This window comes from Papio anubis, chromosome 12 (assembly GCF_008728515.1).
Source record: "Papio anubis isolate 15944 chromosome 12, Panubis1.0, whole genome shotgun sequence".
NCBI lineage: Eukaryota > Metazoa > Chordata > Mammalia > Primates > Cercopithecidae > Papio > Papio anubis.
This window is the reverse complement of record NC_044987.1, coordinates 122899527-122922105: the sequence shown is the minus strand read 5'-3', so window position 1 is coordinate 122922105 and position 22579 is coordinate 122899527. Positions and strand designations below refer to the sequence as shown.

Here is a 22579-nt window from a genome sequence, read left to right as displayed (position 1 = left end):
CTTTGGGAGGCCGAGGCGGGCCAATCACGAGGTCAGGAGATCAAGACCATCCTGGCTAACACAGTGAAACCCCGTCTCCACTAAAAATACAAAAAGTTAGCCGGGCGTGGGGGCGGGCGCCTGTAGTCCCAGTTACTCAGGAGGCTGAGGCAGAATGGCATGAACCCAGGAGGCGGAGCTTGCAGTGAGCTGAGATCGTGCCACTGCACTCTAGCCTGGGCTACAGAGTGAGACTTCATCTCAAAAAAAAAAAAAAAAAAAAAAAAAAGATGGCCACCTGCTCTATACCTTCTTCTGTGATGTATATTTCCTATTTTTGCATTTCAGTGGAGAGAAGAAAGTCCTCTCAACAGATGCTGAAACAGGTGGAGAAAAACTACTTTCCATTTCCAGGTCAGAGACAAAAATCAAGGGGGCCTGGCATGGTGGCTCATACCTGTAATCCCAGCACTTTGGGAGGCCCAGGTAGGAGGATTGCTTGAGCTCAGGAGTTCAAGACTAGCCTGGGCAATATGGTAAGACCGCATGTCTACAGATAATACGAAAATTAGCCAGGCATGGTGGCGAGCACCTGTAATTCCATCATTTTAGGAGGCTGAGGCCGGAGGATCACTTGAGGCCAGGAGTTGGAGACTAGTCTGGGAAACATAAGGAGTAGCTGTCCCTATAGAAAATTTTAAAAATTAGCGAGGCACAGTGGTGTGCATCTGTAGTCCCAACTACTAAGGAGGCTGAAGTGGGAGGATTGCATGAGCCCGGGAGGTGGAGGCTGCAGTGAGCCATGATCACACCACTGCACTCCAGTCTGAGTGACTGAGCTAGACCCTGTCTCAAAAAAATAAAAACAAAACAACTGGAGTGGCCTCAAAGACTCTAACATAAAAGCTGAAAACCAAAACATCTTCAGAAGACATCATAACAAAATATTTGCCGGGCGCGGTGGCTCAAGCCTGTAATCCCAGCACTTTGGGAGGCCGAGACGGGCGGATCACGAGGTCAGGAGATCGAGACCATCCTGGCTAACACGGTGAAACCCCGTCTCTACTAAAAAAAATACAAAAAACTAGCCGGGCGAGGTGGCGGGCGCCTGTAGTCCCAGCTACTCGGGAGGCTGAGGCAGGAGAATGGCGGGAACCCGGGAGGCGGAGCTTGCAGTGAGCTGAGATCTGGCCACTGCACTCCAGCCTGGGCAAGAGAGCCAGACTCCGCCTCAAAAAAAAAAAAAAAAAAAAAAAAAAAATTTTTGTCACTTTGGAGCCAGCAAAAACTTCTTAGAGAAGATACCAAAAGAGTAAATATAAAGTTAAAACTTGATACATTGAACTTAATAAAAATAAAAAGCTAATTTTCATTAAAGACACTGTTAAAATGAAAAGGGAACACATACTGAGAGGAAGTATTGGAACCACCTTTGCAAAATTATAACTAAGGAAATTATGACAGTGAAAGATAACAGACTTAACCAATTCCATCTTGCTTGTAACCGTCAAAAGGTCCTTGTCCATTACTGGCCAAAGGCCAAACAAGCCTTGGGAAGGAATTTAGTTTAGTTTAAATAATAGCCGTTCCCCAAAACTAGAATGTTCTTGTAAAATGAATGAAAGGCCACCAGCCACCAAGTTAGGATGACAGGGGCTGGAAGTCTAAATATTACCAGCCATTATTCGGAGGTCATAAGATTTGCAACTTCCCCAATTACTCCTAAAGATATCAGTCAACACTGTTGTGAACCTAGGGTTGGCTCCTTTTTTTTTTTTTTTTTTAATGGAGTCTCTTCTTGTAGCCCAGGTTGTTGTACAGTGGGACGATCTCGGCTCACTGCAACCTCCGCCTCCTAGGTTCAACCCCATTCTCCTGCCTCAGCCTCCCAAGTAGTTGGGATTACAGCTGTGTGCCACCACGCCTGACTAATTTTGTATTTTTAGTAGAGACGAGGTTTCGCATGTTGGCCTCGCTGGTCTCCAACTCCTGATCTCGTTATCGCCTGCGTGGGCCTCTCAATGTGCTGGGATTACAGACGTGAGCCACCGCGCCGGCCTAGGATTTGCCTTTTAAGACGTCTTTTCGGCCGGGCGTGGTGGCTCACACCTGGGATCCCAGCACTTTGGGAGACCGAGGTGGGCGGATCACGAGGTCAGGAGATTGAGACCATCCTGGTCAACATGATGAAACCCCGTCTGTACTAAAAATACAAAAATTAGCCGGGCGTGGTGGTGCGCCCCTGTAATCCCAGCTACTTGGGAGGCTGAGACAGGAGAATCGCTTGAACCCGGGAGGCGGAGGTTGCAGTGAGCCAAGATCTCACCACTGCAATCCAGCTTGGGCAACAAGGGCGAGATTCCATCTCAAAAAAAAAAAAGTCTTTTCAAGTTTTTGTATTTCTGACAACCGGGACCTGCCAACTAGTGTGTGGCCTCTACGCAGGAACTGACTCACCATAAGCGGACAGCTTCGACTCCCTGTGATTTATCCCTAGCTGACCAGTCAGCACTCCTGACTCACTGGCCCCCTACCCACCAAATATCTTTAAATACTCGGATCCCCGAGTTTTGGGGGAGACTGAGGAATAAAACTCTGGTTTCCCAGTCGGCTGTGTGTGAATTATGCTTTCTCTATTGCAATTCCCCTGTCTTGAAAATAGACTCTGTACCGGCAACGAGCAAGGCGAACCCATGGGGCGGTTACAGTGTCTGCACCACAGACACAAGCGACAGAGACTTGATCAAAATATACCAGGAACTCCTGCAAGTCAGCGATGGTAAGAAGCCGGGCAGCTGGGCCTCCTACGCCTGCCTCGCCGTTCGGCCGGATACCTCTGGGCTTAGCACTCAGGGGTACAGATTCCCAGAAGGATGTTCCCCGCCGCGTCCGGCGCCCGAGCTCTGCAGCCGCCCCCTGCTCTGCCTCCCGCACCTGCAAGGCGTCCCCCGCCGCTCCCTCCCCTGCTTCCTGCAGCGGCCCCCGACCCCAGTCCTGGCCCCACCACGGATCTCGCCTCGCCGCGCCGCGTTCCGCCCTGGCGGGTTCGGCCCCGCGGGGTCGGCGCCTTGGCCGGGTCCATCTCCTCCCGCCCTCCCGGTGCGTCCCGCGGGGCAGGAAGGAGGCGAGGGCCAGCCGCCCCGTGTCGTGCCGGTGTTTTCCCAGGTCCGTCCGCGGCAGCTGATGCGGACCCGGGGAAACCCCGCCCGTAGGACCCGCGCGGCGTTCTCTGCCCTGAGGTGCGCGACCGGGCCTTGGGGCTGGAGCTTCGTCCTCGGGGGCGGGGCTTCGTCCAGGCGCGTAGGGACCCGCCGGCCTCGCCCTCTCGCGCCGCTCTCCGATTGGCCGGCGCCCGCGGGGCATTGTGGGCCGCCCGCGCGCCCGTCGCGTCGCCGCCGCAGCTGCAGCCCCCTCGGCCTTGCTATGTCGAGCTCACCCGTGAAGCGTCAGAGGATGGAGTCCGCGCTGGACCAGCTCAAGCAGTTCACCACCGTGGTGGCCGACACGGGCGACTTCCACGGTGAGGACGGCGCGGAGCCCGGGCACGCGGCGCAAGCGCCCTTCGGAGGCCCCGGCGCCCCGATTTCCCCGGGTCCCCAGTTCCGGGACGCGGACCGGGTGGCGGTGCCCCAGGCGGCTCGGTTCCGGAGGGAATGAGCGCAGGTGCCGGTTGCTTGGGCCAGGGGCGGCCGTGAGGGGAGCGGGGCCGGGGGCAGCAGTGAGGAGCTGAGGTCAGCCGTGAGGGACTCGGGTGCGGGCGGGACCGACGGGTCCTTGCGAGCCGTGGGGCACGAAACCGGTATCCTAGCCTCGCCCTCGCCCTCCTCCCAGGGTGGGGTCGGCTGCGCCCTCAGACCCCGCCCCCGGGACTGGCTGCGGGCAGCCCGCGGGAGCCCCTCTGCACCCTCATGGGTCGAGGCAGCTTTCAGTGCCTTTGAGTTCAGGAGAGATTCGGGGTAGAGCTTCGAGCTGACTTCCACGTGGCCAGTTTGTGGTCAGCCAGATGCAATTTTGTTGGGCTGATATTGTCTGTAGAGCGGGGACATCAGCTAGCTCTGACCAGAAGCTGCCAGTGCCGCCACCGCCCTTGAGCTCTGCGGTGCCCAGTGGGACAACCCTGTGGGCGGCAGGTGCCCGGCCTGGTGGACAGCCACCGCCAGGCGCACCGGGTGGGTAAAAGCCGGTGCCCATGACAGCACAGGGTTGTTCCACTGTTAAATACTGGATTTTCCTGGGCTTGAATTGTTTACATTGGAGAGAACTTGGAAAATACAAAGAAGGCTTATTTTATTAATACTTAGCTCTTCTGTCCTCTGCAGTGCAGAGTAAACGAGCCTTGTGTGTATGTTTTGTTGAGAACAAGTAATATTTTTTAAGAAAATCATAAAACGCTTCATGGATGAATGCTGTGAGTACCTAATACGGAAGTGACTTCCTCTCTTTTCTGCTTTCTCATGGTGACTTGAGAAACAGGCTTTAATTCCTCTTCGGTAACTGAGTAAGGGCATTGTTTATCTAGCAGAGCCTAGAGAGTGAACTGGCATATTTGGCTGCTTAACCATCAAAGATGGGGATTCAGCGACTGGCTTGGGGTGCCACAGTCTGCTCCAGACCCCTTTTTGGGAGATCCAAAGCTAGAGCTGTGAGTCCCTCACACACACAGCCCCCTGTTGTAGTCCAGACCTTTCTCTTTATAAGAAAGAAAGCTCCAGAAAAGGGGCTACACATTTTTCTGCTGCTCAGTTTATTCCCTTCTTTTTTGCTTTTTTTTTTTTTTTTTTTTTGAGACGGAGTCTCCTCCGTGGCCCAGGCCAGAGTGCAGTGGCACGATCTCGGCTCACTGCAAGCTCTACCTCCCGGGTTCACGCCATTCTCCTGCCTCAGCCTCCCGAGTAGCTGGGACTACAGGCGCCCGCCCGTGCACCCGGCTAATTTTTTGTATTTTTAGTAGAGACGGGGTTTCACCGTGGTCTCGATCTCCTGACCTCGTGATCTGCCTGCCTCGGCCTCCCAAAGTGCTGGGATTACCGCGACCGGCCAGTTTTTTCCCTTCTTAGCACTGAGAATAATTTGCAGTTTGCCTGGTGGACAGAGCCCTCATCTGTATTGTTCCTTGCTGGCCCTCACCAGTTAGGGCAGAGCTGGTGCGGCAGTGCAGGGCCAATAAAGATGAATTTTCCTAAACCCATACCCATAGCAGGCCTGGGGAGTCCTGGGTTCGTGGTTTTGTTTTGTTTTTTTGTTTGTTTGTTTGTTTTTGAGACGGAGTCTCGCTCTGTCGCCCTGGCTGGAGTGCAGTGGCGCGATCTCGACTCACTGCAAGCTCCGCCTCCCGGGTTCACGCCATTCTCCTGCCTCAGCCTCCTGAGTAGCTGGGACTACAGGCGCCGCCACCACGCCCGGCTAATTTTTTTGTATTTTTAGTAGAGACGGCGTTTCACTGTGTTAGCCAGGATGGTCTCGATCTCCTGATCTCGTGATCCGCCCGCCTCGGCCTCCCAAAGTGCTGGAATTACAGGCGTGAGCCACCGTGCCCGGCCTTGTATTGTTTTTTTAAAGAAATCTTCTGGCCCGGCGAGGTGGCTCACGCCTGTAATCCCAGTACTTTGGGAGGCCGAGGCAGGTGGATCACGAGGTCAGGAGTTCGAGACCAGCCTGACCAACATGGTGAAACCCCGTCTCTACTAAAAATACAAAAATTAGCTGGGCGTGGTGTTGCATGCCTGTAATCCCAGCTACTTGGGAGGGTGAGGCAGGAGAATCGCTGAACTCAGAAGGCGGAGGTTGCAGTGAGCACCACTGCACTCCAACCTGGGCGACAGAGCGAGACTCCATCTCAAAAAAAAAAAAATCTTCTAAACCCAAGTCCTGACATATTTTTTTAATGAATATTAACAAAAAAATACATTCATTGATAGTATATGTTCATCAATGTTATGTAGTTGTAAAATAATCTGTTGGGTTTGTGATCTGTATTTTGTGAAGTGAAGATTCTTCACTCCTTGTGGGAGGGAGGCACAGGCCACTGGAAATAGAATCAAAGCTGTGAATGCTCTTCCCACAGTGTGACCCTCCCCATTTTTCTTCCCACAGTGTGACCCTCCCCAGTTTGCATTTGGTTTAAGGGACCCTGGACCCTGAAACCCATTTTTGCCCCAGTGGGCCTTGGTTTTGTTTTAATTTTGTAAAAGCCATTTGCTAAAAGCTGACTTTATCAAGGGGTGATTTTACAGGATGAAATGGGCTGTTTTCAGTGCCTCATTCAGGGCATTCTGGCAGACCTGTGTCAACACTGTGCCAAGACAGGCTTTTTCTTAACTTGTCATGTTGAAATGGGTATAGATGCACAGAAGTTGCAAAATCAGCCCATACAGTCCTATGAACCCTTCAACCACTGTCCCTCGTGGTGACATCTCATGTAACCATGGCATGGTATCCACACCGGGAAGTGGGCACTGCCGTGATGCTGATGCTGTTATAGACTGCAGGCCTGGCTCAGGGCTCCCCAGTTTCCCCCTGTACTGGGGAAAGGAGGCTATGTGACAGTTTCATAAGGTGTGTAAATTCCTGTGACTGCTGTGACAGGACATAGCTGTCCCATAGGCACTGAGATCCCCGTGTTCCTGAGAGACACCTCATTCCCTGTTCCTTGGCAGCCTCTAACCTGTTCTCTACCTCTATAGTTTTGTCATTGAAAGACCCTTTGAAAGTACTTATTCCAGCCTTGGCAAAATGGTAAAACCCCATCCCTACAAAAAAAAAATAGCCAGGCATATTGGCGCACACCTGTAGTCCCAGCTACTTGGAAGGCTGAGTTGGGAGGATCACTTAAGCCCAGGAGGTTGAGGCAGCAGTGAGCTGTGACTGCACCACTGCACTCCAGCTTAGGAGACAAAGTGAGACCCTGTCTCAAAAAAAAAAAGGTACTTATTTTCCAAATAAAGTTACTGAACTGGCTAATCTCCTGGAGCAATGGGTGTCAGTGGCCATAACTCTTTACCTCTCACTTTACATTTGGACAGCCTGATCAACAAGACCCCAGGTTAAGCCTCGTTGGCTTCTTTGAATTCCTAGCTTGGTTACGTGAGAAAGAACTAATGTGTTAAAAGAAACAGTATTTTTTTTTTTTTGAGACGAGTTTTGCTCTGTAGCCCGGCTGAAGCAGTGGTCGGATCTCAGCTCACTGCAAGCTCCGGGCCTCCCGGTTCCCAGCCATTCTCCTGCCTCTAGCCTCCTCGAGTAGCTGACTACAGGCGCCCGCCACCTCGCCAACATTTCAAGCACTTTTGTATTTTTTAGTAGAGACGGGTTTCACCAGAGTGGCTGATGCACTGATCTCCTGATTCCTGCGGATCCACCCGCCTCGGCCTCCCAAAGTGCTGGGATTACAGGCTTGAGCCATCAAGGCCTCGCAAAGAAAACAGTATTTTTTTTTTTTTTTTTTTTTTGAGACTGGAGTCCTCACTCCTGTCACCCAGGCTGGAGGCAGTGGCTTGATCTCGCCTCACTGCAAAAGCTCCTCACCCCGGTTTGAGCATTCTCCTGTCCTCAGCCTCCCCGGAGTAGCTGGGACTACAGGCACCCCACCACGCCTCGCTAGTTTTTCGCTGCTTTTTTTTTTTGAGACAGAGTCTCGCCTGTCCCCCAGGCTGGAGTTGTAGTGGCCTTGATCTCAGCTCAACTCTGCAAGTCTGGGCCTCCTGCTTGAGCCAGCTTTTTCCTGCTCTGCCTCCCAGCTAATGCTGACCCTCGGCCTCGCTAGTTTTTGTATTTTTAGATGGCCGAAACAGCAAGGAGTGTTCGACTTGATCCGCCTGCTCGCCCCAAAGTGCTGGCATTACAGGCTTGAGCCACTACCGCCAGTAAAACAGAAGGCTAGTTTTAAGAATAAAGAAAATAGGTCGGGCGCGTACCAAGCCTGTAATCCCGCAGCATCTTTGGGAGGCCGGCATGGGCGGATCAATGCAGGCCGAGATCCAGACCAACCTCGCCAGCCACATGGTGAAACCCCGGCTCTACTAAAAAATACAAAAAACTAGCCGGGCGGGTGGCTGGGTTTGCAGTCCCAGCTACCGGAGGCTGGAGGCAGGAGAATGCCCGGAACCTGGAGGCGGAGCTGCAGGATGTAGATCGCACTCACTGCACTCCAGCCTGGGTGACAGCCGATCTGGCTCCCCCAAAAAAAAAAAGAATAAAGAAAATAATCCTTGGGTTTTTGTTTTGTTTTTGTTTTTGTTTTGGTTTTTTGAGACAGGGTCTTGCTTTGTCACCCAGGCTGTACAGTGGTGCAGTCACGTGGTGCAACACGGCTCACCGCAGCCTTGATCTCCTGGGCTGAGGTGATTTCCCCCACCTCAGCCTCCCAACTGTCTGGGACTACAGGTGTGTGCCACCACTCCCAGCTAACAGTCCTTGATGAAGATAACCATGTGGTATCTGTGTTGAAGTCAAAATATAGTGACAAATCTCTAAAGTTAACATTTTATAGGCCGGGCGCGGTGGCTCAAGCCTGTAATCCCAGCACTTTGGGAGGCCGAGACGGGCGGATCACGAAGTCAGGAGATCAAGACCATCCGGGCTAACACGGTGAAACCCCGTCTCTACTAAAAATACCAAAACTTAGCCGGGCGTGGTGGCGGGCGCCTGTAGTCCCAGCTACTCGGGAGGCTGAGGCAGGAGAATGGCGTAAACCCGGGAGGCGGAGCTTGCAGTGAGCTGAGATCCAGCCACTGTACTCCAGCCTGGGTGACAGAGCAAGACTCCGTCTCAAAAAAAAACAACAAAAAAAAAACCATTTTATTTGGGAAGAAATAATTGCAATTCAAGCAGACTGGGTGGTCTTCGATCTGTCCAAAGAACAAGAGAAAGTTGGGGCTAGCCTCAGTGGCTCATGCCTGTAATCCCAGCACTTTGGGAGGCTGAGGCGGGTGGATCACCTGAGGTCAAGAGATCGAGACCAGCCTAGCCAACATGGTGAAACCCTATCTCTACTAAAAATACAAAAAATTAGCCGGGTATGGTGGCAAGTGCCTGTAATCCCAGCTACTTGAGAGGCTGAGGTGAGAGAACTGCTTGAACCCAGAAGATGGAGGTTGCAGTAAGCCGGGATTGCGCCGCTGCACTCTAGCCTGAGTGACAGAGCGAGTCTCCATTTCAAAATAACAATAATAATAATAAACCATGAACCTCATTTGAAGGTAATTGTTATGTGTGCATGCATGCATGCGTGTGTGCACAGTTCCTGTCTCATAACTCCTATAGTCCTGTTACAATGTTGGGGCACTCTAGGCCTCAGGAGCAGGCCTCGGAAAACAGAATTTCCGTCGCTGACCTTCTTCTCCTCTCTCACTTGCTCCTTTCTCTCTCCAAGGGAGGAATCTTTCCTGCCTTTCTTCCTGTTTTGGAGCTGTCCGTAAAGAAATTCTCTACTTGCTTTTCTTTTTTTTTTTTTCTTTTTTTTGTTTTTTGAGGTGGAGTCTCGCTCTCTCACCCAGGCTTGAGTCAGTGGCATGATCTAGGCTCACTGCAAGCTCCGCCTCCCAGGTTCACGCCATTCTTCTGCTTCAGCCTCTCAAGTAGCTGGGACTACAGGCGCCCGCCACCACACCCAGCTAGTTTTTTGTATTTTTAGTAGAGACGGGGTTTCACTGTGTTAGCCAGGATGGTCTTGATCTCCTGACCTCGTGATCCGCCCGCCTCAGCCCCCTAAAGTGCTGGGATTACAGGCGTGAGCCACTGCGCCTGGCCCTCTACTTGCTTTTCTAATTGTGGGTCCTAAGACCCTCATTTCAGAAGGGGTCCCACCACATACCCTGGAGGAAGGAATGTTGCACAGAGGACAGTAAGAATGTGAACAGAGAGGTGTTGCTGGGTTTCCTTGCTCATTAGATGATAATAATTCAACAGGGCTGCCCATACTTCAGTCATCTCTCTCCAGTGGAGTCTCCATAAAAGGCCCAAGAGGACAGGGTTCAGGGAGCTTCCAGATACCTGAACACATGGAGCCTCCTGAAGGGCGGTGCACCCAGGGCGGGCATGGAGGCGCCGTGCCCCTTCTCACATGCCTTGCCCTATGCATCTCTTCCTCTGTGTCCTTTGTATAATAAGCCAGTACGTGTAAGTGTTTCCCTTACTTCTGTGATCTGCTCCAGAAATTAACTGAACACGAAGGTTAATTCAAGTTGGCACCTCCAACTTGAGGCCAGTGGATCAGAAGTTCTGGAGCCCAGACTTGTGGCCGGTGGGAAGTGGAGAATGGTTGGATGGGACTAAGCCCTCAACCTGTGGGATCTGAGGCTGTCTCCAGGTAGACAGGGTTGGAGTTGAATTGGAGGACACCCAGCTGGTATCCACTGAAGAATTAATTGCTTGTTTGGTGTATGGGGAGAAACCCCCACACATTTGGTCACAGAAGTCCTCTGTGTTGATTATTCTGATATGAGAGCAGAGTAACACAGTTCAGTTTGTTTCTTCAGAGGCTGGGCGCAGTGTGACTCACGCCTGTAATCCCAGCAATTTGGGAGGCCAAGTCGGGTGGATCACCTGAGGTCAGGAGTTCGAGACCAGCCTGACCAACATGGCGAAACCCTGTCTACTAAAAATACAAAAAAAAAAAAAAAAAAAAATTAGCCTGGTATGGTGACTCGTGCCTGTAATCCCAGCTACTCAGGGGGCTGAGGCAGGAGAATTGCTTGAACCTGGCTGTCGGAGGTTGCAGTGAGCTGAGATTGCGCCACTGCACTCCAACTTGGACAGCGGTGCAAGACTCCATCTCAGAAAAAAATAAAACATAAAAAAATACAAAAATTAGCCAGGTGTCATGGTGTGTGCCAGCTACTCAGGATGCTGAGGTAGGAGAATCACTTGAACCCTGGAGGAGGAGGTTGCAGTGAGGCGAGATCGTTCCACTGCACTCCAGCCTGAATGACGGAGTGAGACTCTGTCAAAAAGAAAAAAAGCTACTCAGTGGCTACAAGTTTGGACTTTTTGAACTGTTTAGTTGGTTACTCTGAAGAAAACAACTTTTTTTTTTGTCCTTGCAACAGAGTCTTACTCCATTGCCCAGGCTGGAGTGCAGTGGCACAATCTCAGGCTGGTCTCGAACTCCTCACCTCAAGTGATCCACCCCCGTCAGCCTCCCAAAGTGCTGGGATTACAGGTGTGAGCCACTGTGCCCAGCCACTAAGTAGCATTTTATGACTGGGTTTATTAAAGCAGAGAATGTCAACTTTGATCAGCAGTACAATTTGAACAAAAACTTGAGATGTTGTCAAAGTTGCCCACTCCAACTAAAAGGATTCTTAGATCAGGTTTTGTCAAGTTACTGGCAGAAGCTACTGAATGTGATATTTATTTGTTTGTTTGTTTATTTATGAAACAGAGTCTCTGTCACCCAGGCTGGAGTGCAGTGGTGTGATCTCGGCTCATTGCAACCTCCACCTCCTGGGTTCAAGCGATTCTCTTGCCTCAGCCTCCTGAGTAGCTGGGATTACAGGCATGTGCCACCATGCCCATCTCATTTTTGTATTTTTAGTAGAGACGGGGTTTCATCATGTTGGCCAGGCTGGTCTCGAACTCCTGACCTCAGGCAATCCACCAGCCTTGGCCTCCCAAAATGTGGGGATTACAGGTGTAAGCCACTGCACCCGGCCTGAATTTATTTTCTTAAGAGATGGGGTCTTGCTCTCTGACTCAGGTGGGAGTGTAGTGGCATAATCACGGCTCACTGTAGTCTCAACCTCCTGGGCTCAAGCGATCCTTCTGCCTCAGCCTCTTGAGTAGCTGTGACTACAGGCATGCACTACCACACCTGGCTAATTTAGTCTTTTTATGAAACCTAAAAAGAATGATTGGTGAGTGATGGCAGTGGGTAAAATTAGTCTTAAAGTTGCAGCAGTGCGGTTCAGCAACTATTAGATAAACTGATTTCAGGTTAGAGGCCGCTTCAGCAGCTAGGCTTGCAGATAATTATTTTTGGAGCAATGCTGTGTACCCTGAGTGCTTTTCCCCTTGACTTTTTGACTCTGTTCTAGCTGGGCGTGGTGATGATGACCCAGCCCAGAAGATCGGCGTTCACAGGTGGGTCACTGACTCTAGACCGTGCGCCTCCTTGTGGTGGTACAGCAGCGGGAAGCATATTTTCCTACGGCCAGCGTTCTCCCAGTTGTCTCACCTCTCACTCCCATGCTGTTACAAGTCAGCTCTTGCAGGGGCATATTTGATCTCTGGGCACTTAGTGCTTGTTGTTTCATCATTGTGCAAACAGCCGCATCTTGATGAACCTTCGGTGACCAGGAATGTGAGAGAAGTGTGGCTGGACCCCACTTTGGGAAATGCTCTGGACTCCCCTAACATCCTGGGGACTTAGAGGGTTCCTTCACGTGTTTCCAGTTGGAGGCAAGCGCTTCACTTACTTTGGCTTTTGAAAACTATTTCCCTAGCCATCGACGAGTACAAGCCCCAGGATGCTACCACCAACCCGTCCCTGATCCTGGCCGCAGCGCAGATGCCCGCTTACCAGGAGCTGGTGGAGGAGGCGATCACCTATGGCCAGAAGCTGGGCGGGTGAGTGCCTGGACTCGGGAGGGTCCCAGCTAGGCCCTCACGCTAGTCTAGTTGGCCTTGTTTACCTCCCTAACTGAATTTTAGCTCTCAAACACCATGAACTCAAGGGAAGAAAAAACCCTTTCTTTCTGCCTGTTTTTGTTTATCAAAGTGTAACCTGCATGGAGTGACCTGCACCCGTGGTAAGTGAGCAGCTTGGAGTCTTGCCAATGTGTGCACACCCTGTGAACACCACCCCAATCCGGATGCAGGGCACTCGCAGACCCCCAGAGGCCCTCCTCCCCTTCTGCAGTCAGTCTTCCCAGCTCTGGTAATACTTATCTTCTGGCTGTCATTTTATTTTATTTTTTATTTTTCAGACAGAGTCTCGCTCTGTCCACCCAGGCTGGAGTATAGTGGAGCAATCTTGGCTCACTAGAACTTCTGCCTCCCTGGTGCAAGTGATTCTCCTGCCTCAGCTTCCCAATTAGCTGGGATTATAGGTGTGCGCCACCACTCCTGGCTTTTTTGGTTTTTTTTTTTTTGAGACAGAGTTTTGCTTTTGTTGTCCAGGCTGGAGTGCACTGACATGATCTCGGCTCACTGCAACCTCCACCTTCTGGATTCAAGTGATTCTCCTGCCTCAGCCTGCCAAGTAGTTGGGATTACAGACATGAGCCACCATACCCGGCTATAATTTTTGTATTTTAGTGGAGACAGGGTTTCACCATGTTGGCCAGGCCAGTCTCGAACTTCTGACCTCAAGTGATCCGCCTGCCTTGGCTTCCCGCAGTGCTCAGATTATAGACATGAGCCACCGTGCCTGGCTTTTTAATTTTTAAATAGCTTTTATAACTCCCAGAATGTTCTCTGGCACCTGTTTGCAGTAGGTCCCACCCCCTTACCCAACCAAGCAACTGTAGAGCACTCTTCATGCCCATGGCTTTGCATATTTTAGATGCCATTTTAGATTCTCTTCAGGGTAATAATTCAAAGCTTGAAGATGGTGCCGAGCAGGCAATGTGGGCACCACACAGGAGCAGGTCCCTTTCTGGTACTGGTTTTGCATAGGTCCAGGTGGCTGGTGAGTGGCACCCCTGACCATGTGTGAAAGCCACTCTGGACGCTGAGTCTGACCCTCTCCTCTCTCATCTTAGCTCCCCTTTCCTCCTCTCGTGGTGTTGCGCCCCTGTGGCATCCGCGAGGCCTTGGTGCTCTTGTTATTAGATGACACTGGTGCCTTTGCTTAGCTGGGTGATCAACAGATGAGCCCTGCCCCCATGTCCAGATGGCCCAAGAATTTTTTTTTTTTTTTTTTTTTTTGAGATAACGTTTGACTCTGTCACCTAGGCTGGAGAGCAGTCTCATAATCTCAGCTCACTGCAGCCTTGATGTCCTGGGCTCAAGCCATCCTCCCACCTCATCCTCCCAAGTAGCTGGGACTACATGCAGGTGCACGCTACCACACCTGGCTAATCTTCGTATTTGTTTGTAGAGGCAGGGTTTCGCCATGTTGCTCTGGCTGGTTTCGAACTCCTGAGTTTGAGCAGTCTGCCCACCTTGGCCTGCCAACGTGCTGTGATTACAGGTGTGAGCCATCGCACCCGGTCTGGCCCGAGAATTCTGACCCCCGAGCATCTAGCTGAAGGGCTTCCTGTGTGTAGTGGGCTAACGAGGCCACTCAGATTTTGGAACAGCATCATGGACTTCACCTAGTGTCTGTCCAGTGACTGAAGAAATGGAAAATATAATATTTTGCAAGTGCCAAAAGATAGAGGGATGCAGTTTGGGATGATGAAAAGAGCTCTGGAGATAGATGGTGACGGTTGTACAGAATTGTGAACATGCTGAATATACTGAAAAATGGCAGGTTGGGGGCAGTGGTGCACGCCTGTAACCCCAGTGCTTTGGTAGGCCAAGATGAGAGGATCCCTTCAGCCTAAGAGTTCGAGAACAGTCTAGGCAACAGGGCAAAACTCTATCTCTCCAAAAAAATTTAAAAATTAGCCGGGCAGGGAGATGTGCACCTGTAGTCCCAGCTACTTGGGAGGCTGAGGCGGGCGGATTGAGCCCAGGAGGTCAAGGCTGTAGTGAGGCGTAATCACACTACTGCACTCTAGCCTAAGCGACTGAGTGAGACCCTGTCTTGGGGGGAAAAAAAAAAAAAAGGATAAGATGGGAAATTTTTTTTTTTTTTTTTTTTTTTTTTTTTGAGGCGGAGTCTTCACTCTGTCGCCCAGGCTGGAGTGCAGTGGCCCGATCTCGGCTCACTGCAAGCTCCGCCTCCCGGGTCCGCGCCATTCTCCTGCCTCAGCCTCCCAAGTAGCTGGGACTACAGGCGCCCACCACCGCGCCCGGCTAATTTTTTGTGTTTTAGTAGAGACGGGGTTTCACCGTGTTAGCCAGGATGGTCTCGATCTCCTGACCTCGTGATCCGCCCGCCTCGGCCTCCCAAAGTGCAGGGATTACAGGCGTGAGCCACCGCGCCCGGCCAAGATGGGAAATTTTACATTATATGTATTATTTGGCTACAATAAAAAAATGTTTTAAGAGAAAAAAAAGATGGAAGGAAATTTGGCAAAGAAATAACAGAATTCATTTTGTAGACTCTTGTGCACTTGAACCTTAGAAGCTTCTAACCTGCTTTTTTCCCTTTGAATTTCAGGTCACAACAGGACCAGATTAAAAATGCTATTGATAAACTTTTTGTGTTGTTTGGAGCAGAAATACTAAAGAAGATTCCGGGCCGAGTATCCACAGAAGTAGATGCAAGGTAAGGATGCTTGCTCCTGCGCTGGACAGGCTGGTCAGGTGTCCACAGTTGCACACGTGGATGTCAACGTGAGGTCAAGGGGCTGCTGCACCCATAGTCTCCATCCCAGGGGCCCAAGAGGTTTATTCTGAGCTTTCCCACAGTTGGTACTGACGACCAACAGCTCCTTGTTTAGCAACTGATCTCTAGTGTTTTTTATTTTTATTTTTATTTATTTATTTATTTTTGAGATGGAGTCTCGCACTGTCACCCAGGCTGGAATACAGTGGTGCAATCTCAGCTCACTGCAACCTCTGCCTCCTGGGTTCAAGCATTTCTCTGCCTCAGCCTGGCAAGTAGCTGAGATTACAGGCACTCGCCACCACGCCCAGATAATTTTTTGTATTTTTAGTAGAGACGGGGTTTCATCATCTTGGCCAGGCTGGTCTTGAACTCCTGACCTCATGATCCACCCACCTTGGCCTCCCAAAGTGCTGGGATTACAGGCATGAGCCACTGTGCCCGGCCACTAGTGTTTTTTGTTTTGATTTGTTTTATTTGTTTGTTTTTTGAGACAGAGTCTCACTCTGTCGCCAGGCTGGAGTGCAGTGGCGCGATCTCAGCTCACTGCAACCTTCGCCTCCCAGGTTCAAGCGATTCTCCTGCCTCAGCCTCCTGAGTAGCTGGGACTACAGATGCGCGCCACCACACCCGGCTAATTTTTTTTTATTTTTGGTAGGGACAGGGTTTCACTGTGTTGGCCAGGATGATCTCGATCTCTGGACCTCATGATCTTCCCCCCTCAGCCTCCCAAAGTGTTGGGATTATAGACGTGAGCCACCGCGCCCGGCCTAGTGTTTTTTAATACAAATTATAGCCTATGGATCCCACTGAGGACCTTTGTGAGACTGGGTGTGAGTTGCTGTCACAGCCATTCTGCAAACCTCAAGTGAGGGGAAGGTTGAGGGCAGTGGTTGGTGCTTACGGTGGTGCAGCTCAAAACTGACTTGGGCCGACACCCGGCCTCCACCTTGCTCTGCTTGTTGGGCAGCCTGCATGATCTGAGGGGATGGGTTCTGCTTGCTCCTACAGGCTCTCCTTTGATAAAGATGCGATGGTGGCCAGAGCCAGGCGGCTCATCGAGCTCTATAAGGAAGCTGGGATCAGCAAGGACCGAATTCTTATAAAGCTGTCATCAACCTGGGAAGGAATTCAGGCTGGAAAGTAAGTGGACGCCACAAGGAAGGAGCTTTCAGAGATTTTTCCCGTTGTTGGGGCAAGGTCTACATGGCATCAGGCAAGTTTGACTCTCTCAGCCCTGGGGAATGCCAGACTGGGGAGCACAGCCCACAGCTTGGACTTGACCAGCTGATGTCAACCTAGATCTGTGCTCTGCTCCAGAGCCAGCTCCCTCACTTGCTGGTGATCAGAAATGAGGGATTTCCCAAGAAGTACCATCCACCCACCCAGCAGAGAAGAAAAGCCACTAGTTAACACCTGCAGATTCTTTCATTCCTCTGTCCTGATCAACACAAGCCTGTATTTACGTGATTTTTAAAAAGTAAACTATTGTTATATAAAATATATGCTGCCTGGGCAAGATGGCTAGTGCCTATAATCCCAGCAATTTGGGAGGCTGAGATGGGAGGATCACTTGAGCCCAGGAGTTCCAAACCAGCCTGGGCAACGAAGTGAAACCTTGTCTCTACAAAAATATAAAAAAATTTTAGGCCGGGCGCGGTGGCTCAAGCCTGTAATCCTAGCACTTTGGGAGGCCGAGACGGGCGGATCACGAGGTCAGGAGATCAAGACCATCCTGGCTAACACGGTGAAACCCCGTCTCTACTAAAAAAAATACAAAAAACTAGCCGGGCGAGGTGGCTGGCGCCTGTAGTCCCAGCTACTCGGGAGGCTGAGGCAGGAGAATAGCGTAAACCCGGGAGGCGGAGCTTGCAGTGAGCTGAGATCCGGCCACTGCACTCCAGTCTGGGCGACAGAGCGAGACTCCGTCTCAAAAAAAAAAAAAAAAAAAAATTTAGGTCAGGCGCGGTGGCTCACGCCTGTAATCCTAGCACTTTGGGAGGCCAAGGCAGGCAGATCACGAAGTCAGGAGATGGAGACCATCCTGGCTAACACGGTGAAACCCTGTCTCTGTTGAAAATATAAAAATTAGCCGGGCGTGGTGGCAAGCACCTGTAGTCCCAGCTACTCGGGAGACTGAGACATGTGAATGGCGTGAACCCGGGAGGCAGAGCTTGCAGTGAGCCGAGTTTGCGCCACTGCACTCTAGCATGGGTGACAGAGTGAGACTCCATCTGAAAAAAAAAAAAATTAGCCAGGCGTGATGGCACACACCTGTGATTCCAGCTACTTAGGAGGCTGAGGCGGGAGGATCGCCTGAGCAAGAGGTTGAGGTTCCAGTAGCTGTGATCGCACCACCGCACTCCAGCCTGGGTGACAGAGTGAGACCCTGTCTCAGAAAAACCAAACCAAACGTATGTACGTTCAGAGTGGAAGAGACAGAAAATGTGTAAAACAAAGTAAAACTCCTGTATGATGTTCTCACCCAGGAGCAGCCAACGCTACACTCAAATAATTCACATCAGGAAGAAGTGTTTTGTTTCCACATCTGTGTGTTTACATGTTCTACCACGTGCCATCACTGACCGGCTCTGAGATAGCATCTCACTTTTTCACCACGGCTGGAGTGCAGTGGCACGAACTCAGCTCGCTACAGCCTTGACTCCAGGCTCAAGTGATCTTTCCATCTCAGTCCCCCAAGTGGCTGGGACGACAACACGCACACCACTCCTGGGTAATTTCACCATGTTCCCCAGGCTGGTCTCGAATCCCTGGGCTCAAGAGATCTCTACCCATCTTGGCCTCCCAAAGTGCTGGGATTACAGGCATGAGCCATTGTGCCTGGCCTCATTTGTGGTTTTTTTTTCTTTTTTTTTGAGATGGAGTTTCGCTCTCGTCCAGGCTGGAGTGCAGTGGTGCTATCTCAGCTCACTGCAACCTCCACCTCTTAGGTTCAAGTGATTCTCCTGCCTCAGTCTCCCGAGTAGCTGGGATTACAGGCAGACGCCACCACACCCAGCTAATTTTGTATTTTTAGTAGAGATGGGGTTTCTCCATGTTAGGCTGGTCTCGAACTCCCGACCTCAGGTGATCCACCGCCTCCGCCTCCCGAAGTGTTGGGATTCCAGGTGTGAGCCACCGCGCCCGGCCCATTTGTTTCTATATGTTGAAAAATACTCCATTTTGTGGATAGGCCAGTTACTCATCTGTTGATGGACACCTGGTCGGGTTTCCACCTCTTGAGTTGTGATGTATGGTGCTGCGGTCGGTTTCCATTTCTCGGGCTGTGATGTATACTGCTGCTTTGAACACATCTGCTGCTATGAACACATCTATGAACACATCTGCTGCTGTGAACACAGATGTGCAAGTTTTGTCCTGGACAGGTTTTTGTTTCTCGTGGGCGTATGCCTAGGAGTGGAGTCTCTGGGTGACTGCTGGAGGAACTGCAGGCTGTTTCCCAACTCAGCTGTGCCATCTGCTGTCCCCCTTGAACAACCCCGTGTGGCCATGTGGCAGAGGCGCCTGGGGAGAGAACTTGTGTCTGGAGGTGCCTGAGCAGAGTCTTGGCTGTCTCATCCCATGCCCCAGCCACATGGCAAAGTATGGGCACTGCCCTGTCCTTGGGGATCAATCCCAGGATGTCCAAAGTGCACTGGGACTTGGGCAAGGAGCCTAGTGTGGCCAAGGGGCTCCTCTCAGCAGAAACCAGGGTGCTATGGGTCTGCTGCGGGGTGGCCCCAGGAATGGCTAGGGGTGGAACAGGGTGAGGACTGGAATGTGGTCAGAGACAACCCAGTGGTTCTAGCATGGGAGCTGAGCCCTGGTGAGTTCTGGAATGAGGTGCTGGCCTGGCGCAAGAGCACGGGCACTCAGAGGGCCTCCCTTGCCTTTGTCTGTTGTGTAATGTGGGTTGGAGAAAATTCTGGTCACCCATAACCCACTATCCATTTAGAACCCTCTTTGAGTGTTACAGATTTGTTCTTAACAATGGCATGAGCCTGTTCCTGCCGATTCAGTTTAAGGCCCGTGAGCATCTTTGGCAGCCTTGGCTCTGGGTGGGCACCTGGCCTGCACTCACCTGCCCCGCACTCACCTGCCCCCGCCCCACAGGGAGCTCGAGGAGCAGCACGGCATCCATTGCAACATGACGCTACTCTTCTCCTTCGCCCAGGCTGTGGCCTGTGCCGAGGCGGGTGTGACCCTCATCTCCCCATTTGTTGGGCGCATCCTTGATTGGCATGTGGCAAACACCGACAAGAAATCCTACGAGCCCCTGGAAGACCCTGGTGAGGGTCCCTCTGAGGTAATGGGGTAAGGGGAGCAGCCTCAGCAGCACCTCAGGCAGGAAGAGCCCGAGATGGAGCTACCGCATCAAAAAGCAGTGAGGTGCACAGGTCTGCGTGGGCAGGCAGGGGTGGCGGCTCAAGGTAGTACAGCCAGCAGGCATTGGGAGGGCAGGTGGGGTGGTACCTCTGCTGAAGCCTTCCTGGTCACAGCTTGGTTTCTTTCCAGGAGTAAAGAGTGTCACTAAAATCTACAACTACTACAAGAAGTTTGGCTACAAAACCATTGTCATGGGCGCCTCCTTCCGCAACACGGGCGAGATCAAAGCACTGGCCGGCTGTGACTTCCTCACCATCTCACCCAAGCTCCTGGGAGAGCTGCTCCAGGACAACGCCAAGCTGGTGCCTGTGCTCTCAGCCAAGGCGGGTGAGTCCCCACTGCCCAGCTGTGGCTGCTGCTCGGGCAAGGCCAACACCGCCCTGCCACGCTGCCCTGTGGGTGATCCCTCCCCCCCGTGGGGCGAGCACATCTCGGGAGACATTAGGGTGAAGTAGACCTCAGTAGAGGGCTTGGCTTTACTAACACGTCTCACTAAAGGCGTCAGCCGAGGCTCTGTGGGCTGAACCCCACTTCCAGCATGAGCCTTGCTGGGGCTGAGGCCTGGCCCTGGTGGAAGATGCTTGGGTGCAGCGGGTTCAGGCCCTGAGCCCAAGGGGCCAAGGTGGGCAGGGACGTGGGGCAGGTATGGAAGGCTGGGTCTTGTCCTGTAGCCCAAGCCAGTGACCTGGAAAAAATCCACCTGGATGAGAAGTCTTTCCGCTGGTTGCACAACGAGGACCAGATGGCTGTGGAGAAGCTCTCTGACGGGATCCGCAAGTTTGCCGCTGACGCAGTGAAGCTGGAGCGGATGCTGACAGTGAGTGTTGTGTGGGGGGGGCCCACATGTGCCAAGCCCCATGAGAGCCCGGGCCTGGATGTCGGGGTTCAAGCTGGGCAGAGTTAAAACTTCCGTGAGACCCCAGGTCTCATTCACGTGCTGCCCAGCAAGCGGGGCCTGCTGAGGCCATCCCAGGGTGGAGGGTGCATGGCACCCAGGGCTGCCCCCGGGATGCTTGGTGGGTCCTGGCTCTTCTCTGGCCTGTGTGGTGACTGTGGTGTTGGCCAGCCTGTGGCCGTGGCCCACACAGAGTGCAGACCCCACAAGGGCCTCCCTCCTTCCACATGGGGCTTCAGGGTGCAGAAGGCAGGGCTGGGAGACACAGCTCATGCTGTGTTTGTTTCTAGGAACAAATGTTCAATGCAGAGAACGGCAAGTAGTGCAGTCCTGAGGGTGGACTCCAGATCTGCACCGTCGGCCAGCTGGGGTCTGACTGCACATGGCTTCTCATGAATCTTGCGTTTTTTACAAATTGGAGCAGGGACAGATCATAGATTTCTGATTTTATGTAAAATTTTGCCTAATACATTAAAGCAGTCACTTTTCCTGTGCTGTTTCATTCACTGTCTCCATCCCCTAAGCATCACTTGCCCCAGCTGTGACGGGCTGTGACCCAGGTTAGGACTTCAGAGATGGGGTTGGGGTCAGGGTACTCCAGACACAACCCACTGCCTGGGCCACCACCTGGGAACCCAAGTCAGGGTTGTTGCTGGGAGGCCTTTGATGGGGGGGCCCCTCCTGAGCCCTGAGGCCTGTAGGGTGCACTGGAGTTAGGCAAAGGGCAGGCTTCTGATGCCAGAAGCTCCCAAGGTGCTGTCCCAGGTGGGCCACAAATGGACACTAAAGCAGTCTCAAGCCTCCAAGCGTGGGCACATGTGGATGCCTCCCAGAGGAGCAGTCCCAGCCACACCCTCCCTCCTGCTTTTGAGGGCCTGGGCCTCCTATTCCCTGTCAAGGCTGCACTGCCCATGCCCCCTGCCCCCCTCCTGACCTGTTATGGCCGAGACCTTGCATGGGATGCCAGGTTCCTGCATGGGGTCATGGTGCCACCTTGTGGGGGCAGCACATGCACCAGCCACTGGCCTTCAAGTCGCCACCCCCATTTTTTTTTTGAGATCATGTCATTCTGTCACCTAGGCTGGAATGCACCCAGGAAGTGGTGCAATCTCCCTGCAACCTCTGCCACCTCAGCCCCCGCAAGCAGCTGGGATTACAGGCACCTGCCACCATGCCCGTCAAGACAGGGTTTCACCATGTTGGCCAGGTTGGTCTTGAACTCTTGACCTCAAGTCATCCACCTGCCTCGGCCTTCCAAAGTGCTGGGATTACAGGCATGAGCCACCGCGCTCGGCCTTTTTTTTTTTTTTTGAGATGGAGTCTTGGTCTGTCACTCAGGCTGGAGTGCAGTGGTGTGATCTGGGCTCACTGCAACCTCCGCCTCCTGGGTTCAAGAGATTCTCCTGCCTCAGCCTCCTGGGTAGCTGGGATGACAGGTGCCTGCCACAATACCTGGCTAATTTTTTTATTTTTAGTAGAAACGGGGTTTCGCCATGTTGGCCAGTCTGGTCTCAAACTCCTGATCTCAAGTGATGTGCCCTGCTTTGGGGTCCCAAAGTGCTGGGACCACTGCGTCTGCTTCTCCGTGTTTTCGTTTTTCTTTTTCTTTTTTTTTTTGAGACGGAGTCTCACTCTGTCACCCAGGCTGGAGTGCAGCGGCGCGATGTCAGTTAACCGCAGCCTCCGCCTCCTGGGTTCAAGCAATTCTCCTGCCTCAGCCTCCTGAGTAGCTGGGATTACAGGTGCCTGCCACACGCCTAGCTAATTTTTGTATATTTAGTAGAGACTGGGTTTCACCATTTTGGCCAAGCCGGTCTTGAACTCCTGACATTGTGATTCACCCACCCCGGCCTCCCAAAGTACTGGGATTACAGGCGTGAGCCACCCCGCCCGGCCTCTCCCCATTTTTCTTTTTTTTGAGACAGTCTCTCACTCTGTCGGCC

At 52.1% G+C, this 22579-nt stretch overlaps 1 protein-coding gene across 1 annotated transcript; it reads left to right on the top strand.

Moving 5' to 3' along the window:
• The first annotated feature begins 3259 nt into the window (after window positions 1-3259).
• Window positions 3260-21128, top strand: TALDO1 (transaldolase 1). The gene is made up of 8 exons (XM_003909337.3): window positions 3260-3499; window positions 12420-12543; window positions 15188-15295; window positions 16367-16498; window positions 19469-19644; window positions 19871-20068; window positions 20413-20558; window positions 20927-21128. Exons 1-8 carry the CDS (start codon window positions 3403-3405, stop codon window positions 20957-20959), a joined length of 1014 nt encoding a protein of 337 aa, XP_003909386.1. The 5' UTR covers window positions 3260-3402; the 3' UTR covers window positions 20960-21128.
• The last annotated feature ends 1451 nt before the right edge of the window (window positions 21129-22579 follow it).